Source organism: Myotis brandtii, unplaced genomic scaffold (assembly GCF_000412655.1).
Source record: "Myotis brandtii unplaced genomic scaffold, ASM41265v1 scaffold149, whole genome shotgun sequence".
Classification (NCBI taxonomy): Eukaryota; Metazoa; Chordata; class Mammalia; order Chiroptera; family Vespertilionidae; genus Myotis; species Myotis brandtii.
In genome coordinates, this window is record NW_005355385.1 from 1510699 (window position 1) to 1533757 (window position 23059).

The 23059-nt window shown below is 41.8% G+C and overlaps 1 protein-coding gene across 3 annotated transcripts in view; it reads left to right on the forward strand.

Moving 5' to 3' along the window:
• KDM4C (lysine (K)-specific demethylase 4C) overlaps positions 1-23059 on the forward strand; it is a 335517-nt gene that overhangs the window by 287246 nt on the left and 25212 nt on the right. For all 3 annotated transcript variants that reach the window (XM_014535707.1, XM_014535708.1, XM_014535709.1), the window contains one exon: positions 11591-11761. In XM_014535707.1, the coding sequence (XP_014391193.1) occupies positions 11591-11761 (171 nt within the window). The remainder of the gene's footprint in view (positions 1-11590; positions 11762-23059) is intronic.

The window sequence follows — 23059 nt, forward strand, 5'->3', positions numbered from 1 at the left end:
TCTTCTCTCTCTCTCTCTCTCTCTCTCTCTTTCTTTCTTTTGTAGGAAATGTGTGTTTCACTTTTTCATAGCATTACTATTTCTCAGTTCCCAGGACATTTTAAGATTTTCAGCAAATTATACTTCTTTTTAAAAAAAAATAATTAAGGCATGCATTATTGTCTGATAGCTTGTTAAGAAAACTAAGTGGTGACACTAATCCCATATTTTAACATTGGTGTTAGAGTCAAACACCATGAATACAGGGAGAAATATAAATGGAATGTGTCAACAGACATACGACAGCAAAGGATATTTGACATCCCAACATCTTGTAAAGCATAAGAAACAGGATTTCCAATTCCTTCAGGTAGAAAACAGTAATTAGATGCTATAGTCATAGTGAAATCCATAGATATTGACAAAATGTAATGAAAGTATAACTTTTTAAGATTGTTAACTGCAAGCAATAGAAAAGGCAATTAAGTAAGTTCCAACTTTTCTATCTGAAAGACCATTCTCTATGTCGACATTTTATGCCCATGCTCTACAAAGCTAATGTATAAAAGTCTAGATTAACTAGAAAGGCCTCCAGAGGCCTGTTGGCAGGCAGCCAGGCAGCCTGGGATACCCCAACTTCTTTGTCCTGCCCTCTCAAATTTATCACATGCAGATCAATCCTTCTTTTCTTTTCTGGTAAAATGGGCAGTTTCTTGATCACTCCTTATCTGAAGTTGGCTTCTTTTCATCCTGAGATATGCATCCTCTCCTCTTCTTGTCCCACACTAGGTGTAGCGGGACAGTGAATTTATAGAGTGGAATCCAAAGAAACATAAGAAATTCCTGTTTCTACATTCTTCAATGAAACATTCTTTTAATTTTTCCTTCAGCCATTTCTGGGTTGACCTAGCACCCAGCTTTTGCTTGAGCAGGAGGCAGGGAGAAGTGAAGCGCTCTTTGTGGGCCTCGGATATCCTCCTGAGTTATTTTCCCCATTTTGTGTTTCTCTCCTTGAGTACTAGGTAGACCTTCTAGTCAAGTTTGTCTGCCTTTTCCCATACATCTGAGGAATTAGAAGAAAACAGAGAATTTGAAAACTCTTATGTTCAGTAACTTTTAGTTGTACCTTAAAATTTGTTAACATATTCCTTTATCACATATTTGGAGTAAAAAACAGCATCCTTACTAGAGACTGAGAAGTGGCTTTTGCTGAGGCTGTAGGGACCCAGAGATGACCCTTGGTGAAATGAGAGGACAGGGGGCTACAGGCATGAAACCGGGAAAGAGGGGTGACAACTACAGAGTCTCAGTTCTTTCCTTTCCTTTCCTGCCTCTACAGGAACCCCACACACTTCTCTCCATCACAGTTCTAGGCCCAAACATGCATTTAATTAACACTAGATATACTGAAAGATGGCCATTACCTTCTTGGTCAGTAATGAACTGTAAAGACTGTGGTTTTTACTCCTTGGGTTAACACGATGAGCTAGCTGGGCAGAATCTGCCCTCCTGCTGCTGCTATTGTGATGGTCAGGAGAAAGCTTTTGGCTGTCTTTTCTTCCACTATTCCTTTGGTTATTTCTCCTAAAATTTTGAAAGAAACCAGGAAGCTTATGCTTGATCAATCAATCTCTCTCTCTCTCTCTCTCTCTCTCTCTCACTCACTCACCAAATAAGTAGTGTGTCTGTATAGAACCACTAAAGACCTGTTCCACCCTATTTTTCTTTCCTGTTCAAGGTGACCATTTCCTTTGTTGGTAGCAGTGTATCAATGTCGATAAAGTAAATGCAAGTAATAACGTGTATAGTGCCTTTATAGTTTCTGTGCATTTTCATACATAATACATTATCTCATTTGGGCCTCACAGTAAGTAACCTTGTGTGGAGGTATTATGATTGTATTTATTTTTTATAGATGATGAAATGGAACTTCAAAGGGTTCAACAGTCATTAGAAGTTACAGAAGGTACAGAGGCCAGGTCATTAGAGCCAGAGCACATAGCATTTAGACCAGGGGTGGGCCAACATTTTGACTCGAGGGCCACAATGGGTTCTTAAACTGGACCGGAGGGCCGGAACAAAAGCATGAATGGAGTGTTTGTGTGAACTAATATAAATTCAAAGTAAACATCATTACATAAAAGGGTACGGTCTTTTTTTTTTCATTTCAAAGGGGCCGGATCCGGCCCGCGGGCCGTAGTTTGCCCATGGCTGATTTAGACTGTACTATTTTGGCATTTTTCCAACTTGAGACTATGGCTTGGATTAGCTTACATGGTTTCATTATTTACCTGGGCTTCCTTCTTGGTGGCATAGAAAAACTGTTAAACCATTTAATTAGTCTGTTTTGCTTTGGGTGGACTTCCTTACAAAAATTTTGCATCTATTTTAGCTATTTTTATCCCATTCACAAACTTTAATTGAGACTCAAAAAACATTGTTGGCAAGAGTACCATATAGTAATACCCTATGCCCCTTGCTTCTCCTATTGAAAATGTCTCATTTAAGATAATGAAACAAAATTGTTGTATTATCTTATAATTGAAAATGCTTTCCCTCCTCATCTCCCCCAAATTGTAATTTCTTCACCATTTTTTCAAGATTGTTTGGAGTGTTTTATTTTATTTTATTTTTTTAAAAATATATCTTATTGATTTTTTACAGAGAGGAAGGGAGAAGGACAGAGAGTCAGAAACATCGATGAGAGAGAAACATCGATCAGCTGCCTCCTGCACACCCCCTCCCAGGGATGTGCCCACAGCCAAGGTACATGCCCTTGACTGGAATCAAACCTGGGACCCCTCAGTCCTCAGGCCGACACTCTATCCACTGAGCCAAACCAGCCAGGGCTGTTTGGAGTATTTTAGATGCTTTGCATTTTCAGATAAATTTTAGAATCAGTTTGTTAATTCTACACATACACATAGAATTAAATTATTGAGATTTTATGAAGTTACTAGAGGCCCGGGGCACAAAAATTTGTGCACTCAGGGGGAGGTCCCCTCAGCCTGGCCTGTGCCCTCTCGCAGTCTGGGACCCCTTGTGGGATGACCACCTGCTGGCTTAGGCCTGCTCCCCAGGGGATCGGGCCTAAGCTGGCAATCAGACATCCCTCTGGCAGCCCGGCAGCCCTCAGGGCATGTCCACTTGCCAGCGGGGAGCAGGCCTAAGCTGCAGTCAGACATCCTTAGTGCTGCTGAGGAGGCAGGAGAGGCTCCCACCACCCCCGCTGTACTGGCAGCCATCAGCCTGGCTTGTGGCTGAGCAGAGCTCTCCAATGTGGGAGCGCACTGACCACCAGAGGGCAGCTCCTGCATTGAGCGTCTGCCCCCTGGTGGTCAGTGTCTGTCATAGTGACCAGTCATTCCCAGTCTTTCTGCTGTTAGGGTCAGTTTGCATATTACCCTTTTACTATATAGGATAGAGGCCTGGAGCATGGGTGGGGGCCAGCTGGTTTGACCTGAAGGGTGTCCCGGATCAGGGTGGGGGTCCCGCTTGGGTGCCTGGCCAGCCTGGGTGAGGGGCTGATGGCTGTTTGCAGCTGGTCACACCCCCTTCTGGGTGGGGGTCCCCACTGGGGTGCCTGGTCAGTCTGGGTGAGGGGCTGAGGGCCGTTTTCAGGCTGGCGGGGGACCGAAGCTCCCAACCTCTCCTTTTTTTCTTTTTTTTTTTTATTCTGGGATTTATTTAACTTCTATGGCTGTCACTGGAGCTGAGAGCCGGCTTTAGCTCTGAGGCTCGGCTCCAGCTCTGAGACCTCGGCTGCTGAAAGCAGGTATCTGGGCTTTGTTTAGCTTCTATAATTGCAACATTGTTTCTTAGAGTGCAGCTCAGAGGCCAACAGCAGCAGGCGGGGATCCTTGGCTTCCTCCATCACTGGAGCAAGCAAGCCTCCTGCTCGCTTCAGCTGCCTGGCTGCCGGTTGCCATCTTGGTTGGCAGTTAATTTGCATATCGCCCTGATTAGCCAAAGGGAAGTGTGTCGGAGGTACAGTTAATTACCATGTTTGTCTATTATTAGATAGGATAGTTCTTCCCCAATTTTACTCTTGCTACACAAGAAGCTCGAGGGCTCCTGAAATATAAATATCAAAACAGAGCTTCTCGGGCAGGCATCCAGGGAAGACTCACCTGTTCTTCAGCAACTAAGGAGAGTAAATGTGTCTTAGGAACACACTTCAGGTTCTGTCTTAGCAGTGGGATGCTGCCACAGCCCTCCAGCTCCACTAGTCTACCTGCTGTGAGCTTCCTCTCTGCTCTTTATGAAGCAAGTTTCTTACTCTTCAGAATAGAAAGTAGGAGGTGCTTACCTAGTGAGAGTTTCCTACATTAACACAGGGAAGCACAGTTCTCCCATTCTAGTTCTCTTCACTTACCTCCCAAACAAGACCATGAGGTGAGCTTATGACTCAGATGGAAAAGAATTAGTCCCCCCGCCCCTACTTTCTTCTGCAATCTATTTGTTATACTTCTACACACATTAAAGTGAATAAGACCTAAGTCTGCTGGGAAACTGCTTACCACTATTTCCCACTTATTATATGTTTGCACGTAAAAACCCATGAGAAATAAAAGTACACGTGAACAAGCAGACATGTAGAAAATTAAATACTTGTGACATTTTTATGAGTGTGCATGTGCATTTGTCTGTAGGAGCAATTATTTCTTCACGAAGCCCCAGGGCTTTAGGTTTTTCTGGGTAGGAGATTTTTACCAGGCTCTTGTAATTTTATGAAGAAAGCTGTCATTATTACAGGGCAGGTTTAGAGGAATGACTCTGCTGCATTCATTTGGTAAAAGAAGAACAGTTTGTATTAATGCATTTACTCAGATCCCTCTAGAAATTTTTATAAGATGGATACTTGAAAAGGTACAATAATATCTCAAAGGTTGTTAATTTGTAGAAGTAAGGGAGAAATAATAAAGTGGAGAAAGTGGAAGGGTCATTGGCTAAACATGGAAATGTGTTTTTTTTTGTCTGTTCGTGGGATAAGTTAACTTGGCTTTGTTTCTTCAGCTCCCTCACCTTGCTGGCTCTGTGAGCCTCTGAGTAGACTGTTTTATTTGGATTTACATCCTTCAGTAACATTATATAGATGGTTAACCCAGTCACGGATTTTCCCAAGATGATATTTCTGCCCATGGCACATCTTGGCAGATATTGGGTGACCCTCATTTATGGTGTAAACACAGATCAGCCTTGCAAAATCTTGGATAAGACTTTAGAAATCTTAGATCATAGGATAAGAGCATAGGAATCTTCCTTCCCTCTACCACACAGGATCTTTCCCTCTAAACCAGTGGTTCTCAACCTTCCTAATGCCGCAACCCTTTAATACAGTTCCTCATGTTGTGGTGACCCCCAATTTCATTGTTACAAATTGAACATAATTAAAGCATAGTGATTAATCACAAAAACAATATGTAATTATATATGTGTTTTCCGATGGTCTTAGGCGACCCCTGTGAAAGGGTCGTTCGAACCCCGAAGGGGTCGCGACCCACAGGTTGAGAACCATTGCTCTAAACCCTCTCTATAGAGGTCATATTGAACTAACTGCTCTCTGCTCTGTCAGGAACTCATTGGGATAAATTATATTTGAGAATATAGTACATATTCCAATCTCAGAACTTGTTAGATTCCTGTGTCAGTTACCCATTTCAGCTTCTATAAATTAACCATTTTACCCCAAAATTACCCATTTCAGCTTCTATAAATTAACCTGTCACAGAGGTGTCTTCTTTGAGTTTCATTTCACCACCGTGTCCTTTTATGGACAGTGTATACAAGCACCATTATCTAGATGACTGCTGTTAAAAGATTGACTGCTGTACGTCTAAATATTTCAGACGATAACATCTTTTTTATAATTTAGTATCAAGAAATATTTGTGTTAGGGGATGAGAAAAAAATTACAATTTCTTTCACTAAATTCCAGCTAGAATTGCACAATCCTGTCAGTTTTGAGTATGGGCAGCGATGGCATTAGCAGTTTCTGTGACCTGTTCGCAGTAGTAATCATGTCATCATTGTCACTAGACATTAGTATTTAATACATTATTATAGAAGCATAGGTACTAAACCAAAAATTTGGTGTGTTTTTTCAATATAATTTGTTTCTTTTGTAATCTTGTGTGCTTAATTTTATGCAGTTACAAATATCAATCTGAGCCGGGGTTCACAGGCCCACAAGGTGACCACTCTGCTTGCAAATGGCCTTCCCGCTGTCTGTGCATGTGGGCTTCCTGGCTCTTTCAGACCTGGCTCAGGTGTTCCCAGGGGTGAAGCCTTCTTAGGAAGGCCTCTTCCTGCCCCTGCCTGGGCGCTCTTAATACCTACACTGTGGTCAGCCATGTCTGTCTTCCCTTCTGCCCATGAGCTTTTGAGAGACTGGACCCTCTGCCTCCTTTATTTTAAGCCTTAGCACCTAGCAGTGTGCCTCGCTTGTAATAAGCACCAGGAACTGCTTATTTAAATGCCACGTTCCCACTCCATGCCCATCCATGCATTGCTTTTCCTCTTTGCATTGTGTGCCTGCCAGTTCTTTCTTGGCTCTGGCTCAGAGTTTACTGCTGTAAAGTCCTTGTCAGGTAAGGAATGGTGATTTTTCCATCCTGTTTTGCCAGCACTGCTTTAAATGTTCTCGAGTCAGCCTGTTGGATGTTGGCATGCCTTTGATGAGCCAGTATTAGGGACATATTTTTCTCCCTACTCAGGTTGTAATCATTGATGATTTGCCATCTTTTCTCTTAAGTGTGGAAATTTATGTCAACATTGGTTAGAATCTTAGGAAAGTTAGAGAGCTTTGTAATAAGGGCCCATTTAATTTTTAAGCCCACCTTGATTGAAGGCAACATGGTATCAGTGGAGAGAAAACTCTTTTACATCTAAACAATTAGCTTTTATTATTGGTGTTGCCCTGTAGAGGTGGCTTAGTTTGATGGGAAGGACAGGTATAGCAATGAGCTTCAAAAAGACAATGAGGCTTTTTGTGTGCGTGCATGCATGCGTGCGTGCGTGTGTGTGTGTGTTATTTTAAATGAGTACAGCCCCAAACCAGAGCATGAAATACCCATATTGTGGGTTTGATCCCCAGCATACAGGAGGCAACTGACCGGTGTTTCTCTCTCACATGATCTCCCTCCCTCCCTCCCTCCCTCTCTCCCTCCCTCTCTCTCCCACCTCACCTCTCTCTAAAATCAATGGAAAAATAATCTATTCATTCATTTTATTATAACAACATTCATTTCTTAGGAATGAGTAATGATTATTAAGAACAAAATAAAAGTGCCTTTTTTGTTACATCACATTTGGCTTCAATGTGATTTATAAGTCAGATGAAATTTTATAATTAAATTTGTGCATCTTTCCACTTTACAAAGTGTTCATTTCCTCAAGTCCTTCTTATATCATATTTACTGAACTGGAAGATAAATATTGAAGATGGTCTTACTAAGTAATTTGGCATCAGCTTTTTTTTAGCATCTCAGTTAAGTAGATCTAACTGTGGATTGGTTGCTATTTGAAGAATTAGAAACTTGCAAGGACTCTTGTATTTTATTAATTTTAGTGTTTTCAAGAATTATTAAAAAATACATAATGAAAATACAGAAAAGTACATAAAGAAATAAGTACAATTCTATTACCTGGAGTTATACAGTTTAGTATATTTTTTCATAGTATTTATTTTATATATTATCTGTGTGTTTTACAAACCATTACAATATTTAATGGCTTAAAGCAATGACAACTCTTTGGCTGGTGATTCTGTATGTCATAGTTTAGGCTGGGATCAGCTGGGTGGTTCTTCTGTTCCAGGCTGGTTGCCTCATTCATCTGTGGTCAGCTACAGAACAGTTCTTCTCTTGGATGGATTCTCTCACATGTCTAGAGCCTTAGCTCTGGTCAATGTGATCTCTCATATACCAGCAGAGTAACTTGAGTTTGTTCACATGACAGAATCTAGGGCCCCTTTAGAGACAGCAGAAATGTACAAGGACTCTTGAGCAAAAGGCTTTGAGTTGGCATACTATTGCTTCTACTGTCTTCTATTGGCCAAAGCAGGCTAAGCTACAAGGCTACCCCAGATCAAAGGGTGGGGAAATAGACTTCAGCTCTTGATAGGAGGAGCTGCAAAGTCACATTGCAAGGTTGTGGGAAAAGAGAAGAGTGAAGATCGGTGGGCATTTTTGCAACTTACTGCAGTGTGTGTGTGCATGTCATATGTATGCATATGTGGAAACCGAGAGCATATGCAATTATTTCTGCATTTTTCATCACCAGATAGGCTTCAAATTTTAGTGGCTATTTCAATACTGTGAGATATTTGGGAGATGAAATGAATTTTAAAAATCTTTTTAAATCTTTTTATTTATATATTTAATATAAAGGGAGGGAGAGAGAGAGAGAAACATCAATGATGAGAGAAAGAATCATTGATCGGTTGCCTCCTGTATGCCCCCCACTGGGTATCCAGCCTGCAACCCAGGCATGTGCCCTGACCAGGAATGGAACCATGACCTCCTGGTTCATAGGCTGACACTCAGTCTCTGAGCTACATTTGGCCGAGCTTAAATGAATTTTTATATGAGAAGTTCCTTAGAAGGTATGTAGAACAGAGGAGGTAGATACTCAATAAATCATAGTTTAAAAAGAAAGAAAAAGAAAATAAAAGTTCTTTAAGAAACTGCTTAAATACCATCAGTCTAATTTCTGGGTTGGTTTTATTTCTCCTCTGATTTCTTTCCACATTTACTCTCCTGGTTGATGATATCGAGGCACTGGTAATGGGAGAGAACTTGTTTCTGGGCTCCAGTTCAGCCTGTCACCAACTGGGAGACCTTGGAAAAGTCACTTGACTTTATATCTCAGTTACTTCATCTATTTAGTGAAAATAACTATTTCACAGAGCTATTGGGGGAGAATTTAATTCTCATGTATATCGACATGTGTTGGAAACTCTAGATGTGTTATTATTTTTTAGGAACTCTTTGAACATTTGTTTTGTAGAATTTCTAGAACATTTTTTTACTTCACATTTTTTTCACATCCCCAGCATCTCAAACTGACTGATTTTAGCTTTTCTTTGAAAGAAGTTGTGTTAAAAACAAATAAAAACAACAACAGGTATTTCTGCTTAGTGCATATTAAAGAAAATTTGACTTTCACAGCCTTAGCCTGCATACTGATCTTCAAAATACCATGGCTATTTCTTTAATCTGACGGAGCCCCCTAGCATAACATCTGCCTTCTCTGATCAGAAATGACATTCTTAACATCAATAAACTCGTGGGCTTTTCTGACAGGAAATACTTGTGAGGATGTATGATCAGTTATGGGGTATGCTTATCAATAAATTTTTCTTACAAAAACAAATCAGAAATCCTATCAAAATAGCACTATGAAAAAAATCTATTTTCCTTAGTACTTCCCATAAAATGGTCATGCTTGAAGCTTATGAATATTTTTATTTAACTGAAGGCTCTATATTTAATCTGTGTGCTGGCCATCTTTCCAACCAGTCAATTTGCATAAATTTCATGTCCTAAGTAGGAAGAAAATGGTTGTGGTCTGGAGTCAACCTTTTCTCTGTCAAGTCTATATTGCTTTTCTTTCCCTTGACTGGCTGCTTCCACTTACCACACCCTGTGGATTTCACCGTAAACCCCCTTTATTCCCTCCCACTACCGACATACATCCTTCCTTACCCCCAGAAAGAGAACGTCTTCCTGAAACTCGCTTTTACTTTGCCAGTTTCTAAACAGTGAATGAATCGAATTTTCTCTTATTTTGAAAATGTGTTTGTACCCATCTTTATAGTTGATTCATTCATTTTTGTTCATTGATTGATTCATTCATCCATTATTCAGCAACAGCGTTGTACACACCCTGCTGGATGCCATGGATAAAAAGACAGATAGGTCCTAGTGCTGTCCTGTGGATGTGCCCTGTCGTAGGAGGTGCCCTGTCGTAGGAGGGACAGTACATGAAAGTGACATTTGGCCAGGGCTTTAAGTGAGAGAGAAACAAGGCTCTGGGAGCCTGGGCAGTGTGGGGAGAAGACCACACTATGCCTTCCTTCCTAAGGACCATAGCTGTGTGCTATGACAAGAGTCAGAGTCAGGAGTGGATGCGGTGAAGAGCAGGACAGCGATGATTTGGAGCTGGATTAAGCTTTGTCATGTGAAATCAGGGTGCTGCACAGGCATACACACTGACTGCTGAGTTAGGACGGAGGAGTTTTATTGACCGGGTCTCTGGTATGTTCTTCATTTCCCCAAATGAAGCCATTTCACATTTGCTGAGAACAAATTGCCTATGAGTCTAGGTATTTTATGTACTTCATCCTATTTTACCGCAGACCTTCCACATAAATATCCCCTTTTTGTAGATAAGCAAACTGAGGCTGAGGAAGGCTAAGTAACATCCCCAAGATCATGTAGCTAAAGAAGCAGAGCTTAGAATTCAGAGCCAAACCACTGTCCCTGTAAGATGGTAAACCCAGTGTTAAAATAACAGGCACAAAGGAACAAATGTCATAGTGAAATGCAGTATTTGCAGTTCTCACCATCCTCATAGTAAAGCTGGATCGGGCAAGGCTCATCCATGATGTTAAATCCAAGCATAAGTGTGCAGGATATATGTGGGATGCTTAAGTTCTCCCACGGATTGTTTATTAGTAATAAAAGAAAAGGGTGATTATGAAGTAGAGAAATTGGACCATACTTTTGACCATGATAAAAATTCACATCCCCATGGAGAGGCAGACAAGCAGTATGTGCCTCTAGATGTGATATCCTGAGTGGAACACAGCATCACCTGTGTGGGGTTCTGGCCCGGAACATACAACCTGGATCTGATCACGAGGAAACATCAGACAAATGCTCTATTCACAAAGCAGGGGGAGGAAGGAGTGTATCCTTCAAAAGTATCACTATCATAAAGGACAAAGGAAGGTTGGGGAAATGTTCCAGATTAAGGGAGGCTCAGGAGCTGTGGCAACCAATACAGTGTCTGACCTTTGACTGTGTCCTGCACTGGAGTGTGGGGATCAGGGGCTTGGGGGCCCTGAGTCTCGGCTCAGTTGACAAAATTGGAATATGCATTGTAGAGGATCGGACATGTCGATGTTAAATTTACTAACATTAGTAACTGTAACTGTTATGTAACTATGGTTATGTAAAGGAGAACACCTCTTCTTAGGAAACACACACTGATGTATTTATGAATAAAAGCCCAGTAAAGCTCAAATGGTTGGTGGTGAGGGGCTAGTATGCAGGCGCGCGCGCGCGCACACACACACACACACACACACACACACAATTTATATATAATACTTAAATATACACATATATAAAATAGAAGTATAATATGCAAATGAAGGAAATGGTAAAATGCTAATAGGAATAGATAAAGGGTCAAAGAATATATGGGTGCTCTTGTACCATTTATATCCTTACAACTTTTAAGTCTGAGAGTATTCCCCAATAAAAAGTTAAAAAATAAAAAATGATATTACTAAGCCAATTACTGGTGTTTTTTTAAAAAAATATTTCTTTTTATTTTCTGTTCTTTTTCCTCTTTTCTCTTTTCGGCCTCCACCCCTCATTAGAAGTTGAAGGCTGGCGAGAGGGGCATCTCTGTGGGGCAGACCGTCATCACGAAGCACCGGAACACCCGGTACTACAGCTGCAGAGTGATCGCTGTGACATCGCAGACCTTCTACGAGGTCATGTTTGATGATGGCTCCTTCAGCAGAGACACGTTCCCTGAGGATATCGTGGTAAGTTCCTGGGGTGCATGTCCCCAGTTTACTTTTTGGTATAACTAAAGCAGCTGAACCTTTCAGGAATCTTTCTTCTGACTTTGGTAGTAGCTCTTTCATTTATTATTTCATTCAGATGTGCTGTTTTCCCACCACAAATAAATATTGTTTTCTAGGAGGTTCTTTAGTCTTCATCATCCTAAATAGTAGCCAGGTAAGTGTAGACTCATCTCCTCAAATTCTTTTAATTAAATGAGAAATATATGGGGCCAGGGAACACAAAATGCAAATTCACCTATTCTTTCCTGTTACAGTTAGCACATTTGAATACCTTTATTACTTCTTTTTCTTTGTGCTTAACTAAAGAACATGGCTTTTACTAACCTGACTTGACAGTGGCACCTGTGATCTGGCAGATGTTTCATACAGCAGTACCAAAAGTCACTCAGAAAAAGGGCTGTGACTTATACTGAGTTTCTTAACTGGGGTCTGGAATGAACATACGTGTGTGTGTGCGTGCACACACATGCGCATCCATCTACCTGTCTGTGTCCTGTTTCCTCGGTCCCCTCAGTGAACCCTTGGGAATTACTCAGAGGATCAGGTGAATGTGTCTCAGGAGCCTGTTTCTAGCAGGATGTTTCAAAAGAAGAACAATTTTCATGGAAGGGTTTTTGAAACAGAGATCAACCAGATAACGGGTCAGGGTTAGTCTAGTGGTCATCTTGTTACCCTTATGTGCTTAAGGGAAGTATCGTTTTGGGGAGCCAGGCCTCAATATTGTATTTGTAACTTCTGCCTTGTTCTAGGTCTGCTGATGCTTTGCTCTTTGTACTTAGAAGGTCGTTTTTTAATGACTTGATAGTAATAACTATGTATTATGTGCAGTTGATAATTACAGGTGACCATATGAGATTGCTCATAAATATTGCTCGAACTTCAGTCCCTTGGGGCCGAAGGAACATTGACTTAGTCAGCTTTTTATGCTCACTTCTCTATGCTGTTAAGAGACACACGTTTGTAAACACAAGTGACCATATTTGGAAGGTTTTAAAACAAATGAAGGTAGACAAATTAACAATCACAGGACTTGATCCTACACCAGAAGGGTGAATGAATTGTGCTTCTTTGCAAAATTCTAACTGGAGCTTCACTTTGCTGCATTGCCATCGCCACACATAAACTGCAGCCCTTAGGTAACGTGCTTAACTGGTCAGAGTAGGTTGTCCCTTTGGGCACTCAACACACAGTCACTGGGTACCTGTGTGCCAAGCATAACACTGGGAGCTGGCAAAATAACCAGAAAGAAGGTGCGATTCCTGCTCAGTTGGGGGGAGGAAGCAGGCTAGTAAATGGGTGCTTTCCATAAGTGTGATCAATACCATGAGTAAACCGGGTGCCACTTATCACCTGTTGGGTCCAGAAGAATGAGTAGGAGACTCCCCAGGGTTAGTCAGGCTGACACCGACTGACACGTCCAAGGCCAGGACTGCTTCAGAAACCTAATGTGTGTGGACTCATTTTCTCCTCACAACCTTACGTGTTAGGCACTACTATTTTCCACATTTTGTTTCTGAAAAAACTGAGGCACAAGGAGGTAAATAACTAGCAAGTGTCAGAAAGAGTATTTAGTCCCAGCGCCTGGCTTTAGAGCATGTGTTTTTAACCCCTGGGAAGAAAGGCCATTTGAAGCAGGAGGAGAAGGGTTTCCAAGGCCATGAAAGGCCTGACCATATACAGGAGACCAAGGCCCATGGCTGTGGCCAGCCTTGCCTAGGCAAAATACTTACTTCAGAATCAGCCTTCTTTTGTGCAAACTGTGAATCCTGAGCCGGCAAAAGAGAGAAAACTTGGGTGGGGAGCATTGTGGGGTGTGATAAAAGACCTCTGAGCACTCACTAATCCCCAAATAGTTAGGTCTCTGTCTGTGTTAGGACATATTGAGTCCTAACTTCCCTTTCACTTTACAAACCTCCATACACCCAGCCAGTTTTGTTTTTTTTCCTTTTTGTTGAATTTATTGGGTGACACTGGTTAACAAAATACACAGGTTTCAGGTGCCCAATCTACAGCACATCATCTTTACACACAGCCGGCCAGGTGTAAGCTTCTCTGGAACATCTTTAACTTGTACATTGGAAAAGAGTGTCTGTGATCCTGGAAGTTTCTGAAATTCCATAAATTTTCCTTTGACACTGTCTGCTCTGACTCTCTGTGAAACTTTAAGTTTGCTTCTAAGTACATGTGGGTGTTGTGAGAACACTGGCTCCAAAATGTATAAGATTGTTCAGAAGCACCATGGCATTGAAATCAACAGGAATGGAAAAGCAAAAGTTTGTACAGCTTAGTTAGCATTACTTAGTGTATTCAGCCAAGGTTTGGGGGGTTTATGTAGGCACGTGTGTGTGGTCAGAGCCCTACCCTTGAAGGGAGGGACAGCATGTGCAGTGATGAGGGGCATAGATTAGAGGGGGACCTACCTGAATATGTGTGATTGTTAATTTCTTCAGGAGAACAATATGATAGTCCTCTGCGAGCAGGTCTTCTCTCTCTCATCCAGTCCTTCCTCGCTGTATATTTCTCCCCACCCCATCCCATGTCTCACATTTTGGGTTACTTGTTTCAGGCCTCTTACACCAAGTAGGAAGGTTTCAATCATGTTGTGTTTTCAGATTTCACCTACTTTCTAGTAATCCCGCCCTTTGTTGGCTTCCTGCTCTTTGTTATCTTGGTGCTAAGTGAGGCATTCCCAGGACATCTTGGATGGCTCTATAGGGAGATGTTTTTCCCTTAAAATATTGTATTCATCAGAGTTCTCTAGAGAAACAAACCAATCAGTGTGTTTGTATGTATTTAATACAATAAATATATTAAAAGTGTGTAAGAGTGTGATTTATTGGCTCATGTGGTTATGGAGGCTGAGAAGTCCCAAGGTCTGCTGTTGGCGAGCCAGTGGTGCAGTTCCATCTGAGTCTGCAAGCTGAGAACCAAGAGATAGGTGTGCAGGTGTGGTGTGAGGCCGCAGGCTTCAGACCCAGGAAGGGCCCTTTTCATTTAGAGTCTAAAGGCGCAGGAAAAAGCCGAGCCCCAGTTCAAGGCAGGCGACAGGAGGAATTCCCTTTCTGGAGGAGGCAGAGGTCACCCTTTTTGTTCTATTCAGGCCTTCAGTTCATTGGCTGAGGCCCACTCACACTGGGGATGGCACTCTTTACTCAGTCAACCAACGCAAATATTAAACTCATCCAAACGTCCTCACACACTCACCCAGAGTAATGTTTGACTAGATATCCGGGTGCTCCGCAGCCCAATCAGGTTGACACATAAATTAATCATCACAAATGTCTGATCCTGATGCACTTTAGAAGACTCTTTACCTTGTGGGGCCGGGAGCTCGGACTCTGTGGCAGAGGATTATTTCCTTTTCGATGAAACAGTGGCCACATTGTTTCAGCCGGTTTGTAGCACTCTGTCGATCCAGTCCATTAGCCATGCACTTGGTCCTGGTCATCGTCCAGGCTCCACAAGGTGAAGTCATGGGGTTTTAAGGCAAGCTTTTAAAGGGTTATGCAAGGTTGGTTGGGGTCTGTGCTTCTCACTGAAATTAATGAAAGCTATACAATTAAATGCCATTATAGTATGTCACCTAGACTTCAGTTTGAGATCGGGGAATTTGGTGTTTAACTTTAAGGCATATTGGATGACTGTAATTAAGTACATGTAAATTATATTTATTCCCCTATATGATGGTGTAAATATGTTTACACCATCATTGTTAGGCCACGTGGTTTAATTGCTGTGATTGTCCCACTTCTACTTTTGATATTCATCTACACTAATTTACCCAATGTGCTTATCAGGTGTGAGTGCTGCTGGGAAGGTTCTTTTCCCAAATTCAGTGTGATGTCAGTGTTACTGGCTACTGAACATTGAGCTTCTCTAAGCTGTGGTGCTTGCTAGCTAGAACTGCTGTACGGGTATAGCACAATTTCAGTTGTCTAACTATGAAAATCGGATTTAGAATATCAAGTTTAATCATCCCAACGATTTATGTATGTCATGAATATCTTCCCTTTTGAAGCCTGATGCTTTAGTAAGGAAAGTCACATTCCCTATATATAGAATCACTGATTACAAATCATTTTCTGAACCCAGAGAAGAGAACCTTTCATGCAGTCCGGCCTGTCATGTTTTAAAATAAGTTTACCAAGCATTAAAATGCCCATGTTAGGCTTACGTGACTAGAGAGAGTATTTGAAGCTGTAGAGAGAAACATTCTTTGGACTACCAGGAAATTTATTTCCATACCTTTATCTGTGATAGCTAGAAAAACGTCCAAAAATTCTCCTCTCCACGGTGCACCTGCAGAAGGTGTGTATCAGCCCAGTTACACTCAGCATGCAATCTGTAGCTGTCAGGGGCGGTAATAAAAGATGTATTGCCACGCGCCTCCACCTGTTGGTCTATGAAATTGCGACACACTTCCTGATGAATTTTTTGTCTCTTACAATTTTGATGGGAATGGAAGTTGCCCACCCGAGAGAACTCAAGGAGCATAGAGATTCCGGGCCCCCGTTTAAGCTCTGGCAGCCCATGCTGACCCCAGAGTGACGACAGGTTCCTTTCTAAGTCTGAACTTAGAGCTCATTTCCAGGAAGGAGGCTGGTGCATCGGGACCTAGATAGTTCTAGGATGAGCACTTGACATTCACCAGTGGGCATGCAAGAGAAACAGGACCATTTAGAGATTCGACAGCAAGAGTCCATCACTGCAATTTCCACGAGGACTCGCTGCATTTTTCAGCCTCGGCTGATGTGTGGAAGAAGCATGAGAACTATATTCTTCAGGGTTGTAGGGATGTATTGTCAAGGCCTTTAGTTTGTGGGCTGTACGGAGCAAACTGAAGTTCTTAGAGCTGATTTTTTTTTTCTTTCAGGTGTTTTTAAAACACATTGCTTAAACTTGTGAGCCTCCATTATTTTCCCCTCATTTTCTTCACCGTCTAGTTTATGCTGTCTTTTCTGGTCTTAATGTTACAGTGGTTCTCAACCTTCCTAATGCCGCGACCCTTTAATACAGTTCCTCATGTTGTGGTGACCCCCAACCATAAAATTATTTTCGTTGCTATTTCATAACTGTAATTTTGCTACTGTTATGAATCATAATGTGAATATCTGATATGCAGGATGTATTTTCATTGTTCGCGACCCACAGGTTGAGAACCGCTGCAGAAGATGTGTTCTCAGAACTTGGTTCCTGCTTGTTCGATTAAACAGTGCCTGTGTGAGATTTCACACAAACAGCTTCCTGTTCCCACTCTGCAAGTAGGGGAAGGAGGCAAAGGAAAACATCTGAGGGGCAGGGTTGAGAAACTAAGAAAAGAGTTGTTCCCAGCAGCAGTCTCTACCCTGGGACCCCAGGAAGCACTTTCAGATCCCTCCTGGCATATCAGGGTTGAGGTGCCCCGATTTTCAAGTCAGGTGGAAGTTGTACCTCATCCCAGACCATCTGTTCTGTTTCCTCCAGACTGATGCCCCTAACTACCTTCCTTCCCCCCAGCCCCTACTACGGCTTTTCTAGAATCAATGGAAATTTGCCAGGGAAGGCTCTGGAAACTTTGTTGGTTGGGGGTTCTTCAGGAATGGCGTACATGGCATCTGACTGCTCAGGAGTGGTGCCCTAGCGGCACTTTCCTGACTGAGGACCTGAGACCCTCTACCCAACCAGGATATAGCATATACTTTGATAACATATCCCTGAAGATTTTGGGCTCATAAATTAACAGAGTATATGTTCCTATTTGACCATAGGGTTTAAATTATTTTGGTAATAGAGTGAACTTAGGTTATTATTTGGCAAATATATCCAGGAGAAGTCAATACTGTCTATTTAGTGATTAACTGACACTGCCCTCATTTTATTATTTCCTTTTCACATCTTATTTGAAAGAGTTTAGCTGATTTTATCAGGTGACACAGAACCAATATTAAATCTGGCCTTTTGTTTTACTAAACAAATTATATTTTGAGATCAGAGTATGTGGGTAAAGGGAGAACAATGATATAAGGAAACGTGGAAAGAGATTGGATTGGGTACATTTTTTTTCCTTCACATTTTAATCTTTCCCACAGTCAGAAAATGTTCTCTGCTAAGAAGTGGGTGAAAACTTGGAAGTTATGACCTGCTCTAACATTTGTTGGCTGTGTGTGTTTCTGTAAATCAACTGCTTTGCACCATCTGATTTCTTGGCTTCTATAAAATGGAGGATATTGACGTTTTTAAGTCTTCTATGATTTAGATATCTTATCTAGGGCCATTAAACATAAAGAATGTTTAACTCCTCTAAATGTTATAATAGTACAATGTGTTGTAAATGATTTATACATGGTTTTTCAGGTCTGAGTAGGATTTTCCACTAATAAATAATGCTTATGTGATCTGTGCTCGAAAAAGATGACTTTTGCAAATTAATGGCAAATACTTTGTCAAAAGGGAAGGGGGTTTTAAATTATGCATATTTCCAGTAGTATAGTTCTCAAGATATATGTATAGGTAACTGTTTTTAAAACATGCTTGATATTTACCCTTTTTAGCCTTTAATTAAGAACAATGTGACCCAATAATTCCTTTATATGTGATATTCTCTTTTGGGGATGGGGAAAATTACAGATAAAATCAAGTCTTCTAAAGCAGTTTATCTGATTTATACCATAAAAATAGTGATTAGCACATAACAAATCAGGCTTTAGTGATTGCATGCTAAGTAACCAATATCTGAAGCACTGTTGAAATAGGAACTTCAAGAGAACTGTGAATGAATGTGAGTGCCATTAACAATAGGTGACATTCTATAGTGAGATATATATATCTCCTATATAATATAGCGGTAATATGCAAATTGACCATCACACCCCCACACAAGATGGCTGCCCCTATGTGGTCACAAGATGGCTGGCAGGGGAGGGCAGTTGTTGGCCATCGGGCCGGCAGGGGAGCAGTTAGGTGTCAATCGGGCTGGCAGGGGAGTTGTTAGGGGGTGATCAGGCTGGCAGGCAGAAGCGATTAGGGACAATCAGGCAGGCAGGCAGGCAGGCAGGCAGGCAAGTGGTTGGGAGCCAGCAGTCCTGGATTGTGAGAGGGATGTCTGACTGCTGGTATGGGATCCGGCCTAAACCGTCAGCCGGGCATCCCCTGAGGAGATTGGAGAGGATTGTGGCTGGACTGAGGGACGCACCCCCCCACCAACCCCTCCCAGTGCATGAATTTCATGTATGCATGTGTGTGCATGTGTGTGTGTGTGTGTGTGTGTGTGTGTGTGTGTGTGTGTATGCAAGAAGCTTTACAAGTCCCTATAACTTTGCTAATTCTTCTTTTTTAAAGTATATTTTTATTTATTTCAGAGAGGGAGGAGGAAGGAGAGAGAGATAGAAACATCAATGATGAGAGAATCAATGATTGGCTGCCTCCTGCACGTCCCCTACTGGGGATTGAGCCCGCAACCTGGGCATGCGTCCTTGACTGGAATTGAACCTGGGACCCTTCAGTCTGCAGGCTGATGCTCTATCTATTGAGCCAAACCAGCTAGGGCTATAACTTTGCTTCTTAGTGGGTATTTTATTCTCTTCCTTGGCAAGGAATTTTTAAATGATTTGTCTATGAAATTTAATATTTTATTTATAGTTTTAAAATTTATTTCAATAATAGTAAAACCCCTTTCCTGTATTATTTATGCTGAAACTCTATCCCACGTCATTAGTTATGTTTTTACAGGGTTTTGTTTGCTTTATGTTGTGTTTTGCTTTTCTCTTTGTTTGCATGAAGTTGGAAGGGCAAATATCTAACCATTATCTAAGAGTAGGTTTCCTCTAGAAGTGGTATAATGAGGATAGGGAAACAGTGTGTATGGTGCTCAAGTTCTCTTTTTTCTCCAAGAGTGAGGGGCTTGTATTGATGTGGAAGGCTGATGCTCCCCCAGGAGGTGCTTCCTCTTGTTGAGAAGAAACTCCCCCAGGGCAGACCATTGATAATCCATATCTGGGTACCTATATATGGTGATTTGGTGATTTATGGATTCTGTAGCCAAGGGGTATCTTACTCTTCAATAAGCAGTAGCCTTATGAAAATTTTTTGTTAGTGAGTACCTATTCTGGAGTTATGATGATGAGAAATAAAATGGAAATGGTTTGAGCTCTCATGGAATTTATAACCTACTGGGAAAGAGTCACATATGACAGTCACACTAATAAAAATGTACTTCAAATTGAGATAAATCCTAGGATGATAGGAATATAATTCTGTAAGAACATGTAGTAGAAAACAAACCAACCTTATGTAGATAAGTGATCAGTGTGAGAGCTAAGATCTACTGGATGTGTTAACTAAACAAAAGGCAGAGGGAGCGTGTTCCAGGCAAAGCATACAGAGGCTGTTGGCAGAAAGGAGTTGCTCAGGTTATTAAAAGAGGTAAGTGATAAGCCTAGAGGAGGAGAAAAGGGCCAGACTAGGTTAGGCTCTGAAGACCATGTTATAGGATGGGGTCTTTACTCTAAGAGCAGGGGGAAGCCATTGATGGTCTTTAAGCAGAAGTCAACATGAAGACATTTGTATGAAGCACTTTCTTTGGCTATAGTGGAGAAGATAAATTGGAGAGTGGGTGGTAGTGGATGCTGGGAGGCCGGTTAGGAGAGCATTGCAGTAGATCAGAGGAAATAATGTAGCTTGGACTAAGTTAGGAGAAGTGGAAGAATCTGAAATACATTTAAGGGGGTAGAATTGTTATTGGTGGGGAGAGGTGCTTGTTCCCGTCTGTGGCTTATCAAAGTGGGCTTCTTACGATATCGGGAGAAAAGGAATTTTCTGAGACTTGCATGGGAGAAATGAGGTATTGTAAAAAGCTTTTCTTGTGGAATTACAATCCTGAGTTTCTAAGGTCCCATTTCCCTTTTCCTGCCAAGGAAGAAGTCCCATTTTGCTTTTAACAGGCTAAAATCAGAGCCAGTGATGAGTTTTTGCTCCATTTTGGAGAAGGTGTCCAGTCCAGCATCAGGCTAGCTTAGTTTATATTCCCAGCCGCAGTCCATTAGCCCATTGTATGTGGGGTCCTCGTGGCTGTGGGAGAGCCAAGAGCCAAAAGAGTGAGCTCCTTTGTTGAGGGGATTATGAATCCAAAATACTTCTGGGCTTGCAGTGTCCCTGCCCATTCTGGTCAGTGATCTCTGTTCTCAGGTTTGACTGACAGGTAACTTCCCATGTCACTCCAGCTTCCCTGCATTTATTGCATTTAGGGCCATTCCAAGACCCCTAGTTTCCAAAGCTTAGGTTTGGCGTTTTGTTTATTTTTTGTCTCAGAGTTGAAAGGGGCTGAGTGGAAAGCCCATGCCCCACCGTGTGAGAATAGACATCCTATATTTCAAAAATAGTATGGCCCTTCATTTTCATCTCTAAATGGATATATTGTAACACACACGCACACTCACACATAATTACCTCACTCTCACCCATTTGATAAAACAGTGAATGTTTGCCCAAGTCATTCTTCAACATGACAATATGGCCACCAAAATTGATGAGTCATATTTAACCCTTTATGGGGCTTTCATCTTGACACATAAACATTTAAATTGAGGTAACCACACATACGTACACTTGGCCTCACTGTGGAGCTCATTGGAACTCCCTTAGTCCATAGCTCTCTTGAGCACTCGTGTATTGATACGGCCCAACCCTGTTTTCTGTGTGTGCAGCCTTGGCTCCTCCCCTGGGACTTTTACTTCCCCTTTGCCTTAAGTGTCTGTGCGCCCCCACCCCAGGGCTCCCACATCTTGCACCACGTAAGGATGATGCATCTGCTGTGGGCCCTAGGGAGAGCTCATTTTCTTTTTTTCTCTTTCTTTAATTTTTAAAAATATATTTTTATTGAGATCAGAGAGGAAGAGAGAGGGAAGGAAAGATAGAAACATCAGTGATGAGAGAGAATCATTGATCAGCTGCCTCCTGCACATCCCACACTGGGAATAGAGCCTGCAACCTGGGCATGTGACCTGACCGGGAATCGAACCTTGACCTTCTGGTTCATAGGTTGACACTCAACCACTGAGCCACACCAGCCGGGCTAATTTTTTTAAATGAATTTGAGAGAGAGAGAAAAAACACACACATTGATTTGTTTATGCATTTATTGGTTGATTCTTGTTATGTGCCCTGATGGGGGATTGAACCTGCAACGTTGACATATCAGGACGATGCTCTCACCAATTGAGCTACCTGGCCAGGACAGAGCTCTCGTTTTCTGAAGGAAATGGCATACCCTTCCAGAGTCCTGCACACCCCTTATTTTTTAGATTCATATCCTCGTTTAAAGGGAGGGGTCACTGACATGTTGGTAGACAAATGTGTGTGGTTAGGAGTAATAACAAGAATTAGCAGCTAATATTTAACAATTGCATATGTACAGTGTTGTGCATAACACACCCATGGCTGGCTGAAGTTCAAGAAATACAGCCCTAACCAGTTTGGCTCAGTGGATAGAGTGTTGGCCTGCAGACTTGAAGGGTCCCTAGTTCAATTCAAGTCAAGGATACATGCCTGGGTTGCAGGCTCGATCCCCAGTGGGGACGTGCAGGAGGGAGCCGTTCAATGGTTCTCTGTCATCATTGATGTTTCTATCTCTCTCTCCCTCTCCCTTCCTCTTAGAAATCAATAAAAATATATTTAAAAAAGAAATACTGAAGGGTTTGAGATGAAAATACAAGTAGTCCTGTAGCACCCCACATCTGCGTGCAGTCCCACCTGCTGCTTGTATATCCCAAGGTGTTCAAATGCATAGATAAACTGCATATGTGTGCGTGCGTGCGTGCACACGCATGCAGATCTTTGTTTGTTTGAATGCACCTGGCATCATGTTGACTTGCTAAAAGCTAAAAAGCTAGGAATCACATTCTGGATACTATTAATGTTACTGCTAATTAGTTGTTAGTGATGGATGTTTTAGACTGGTGTTGGCAAAGCTGTCACCTTTTATGTTCCTGTACTTCCATGTTTATTTTTCACAGTATCATCCCTGGGGGCTTGTTCTCCACCTCTTATTTTTACCTACAAAAGCCAGGCTCAGCTGTTCTGGCTCCATCAACACCTCCACTGATCCCCTGTTTCATATACCCATATATCCTGCACTCCCTCCCCCCATTTGACATATTTTTGGCTCACAGTTGCCAGTACATGCAAATCTGTATCAATTTAATACTATGGGTATTTGTTTCAAGGAAAGTAACAGGAAGCTAACAAAATCTCACAGAGGTTTTTTTTGGGGGGGGCGGGGGA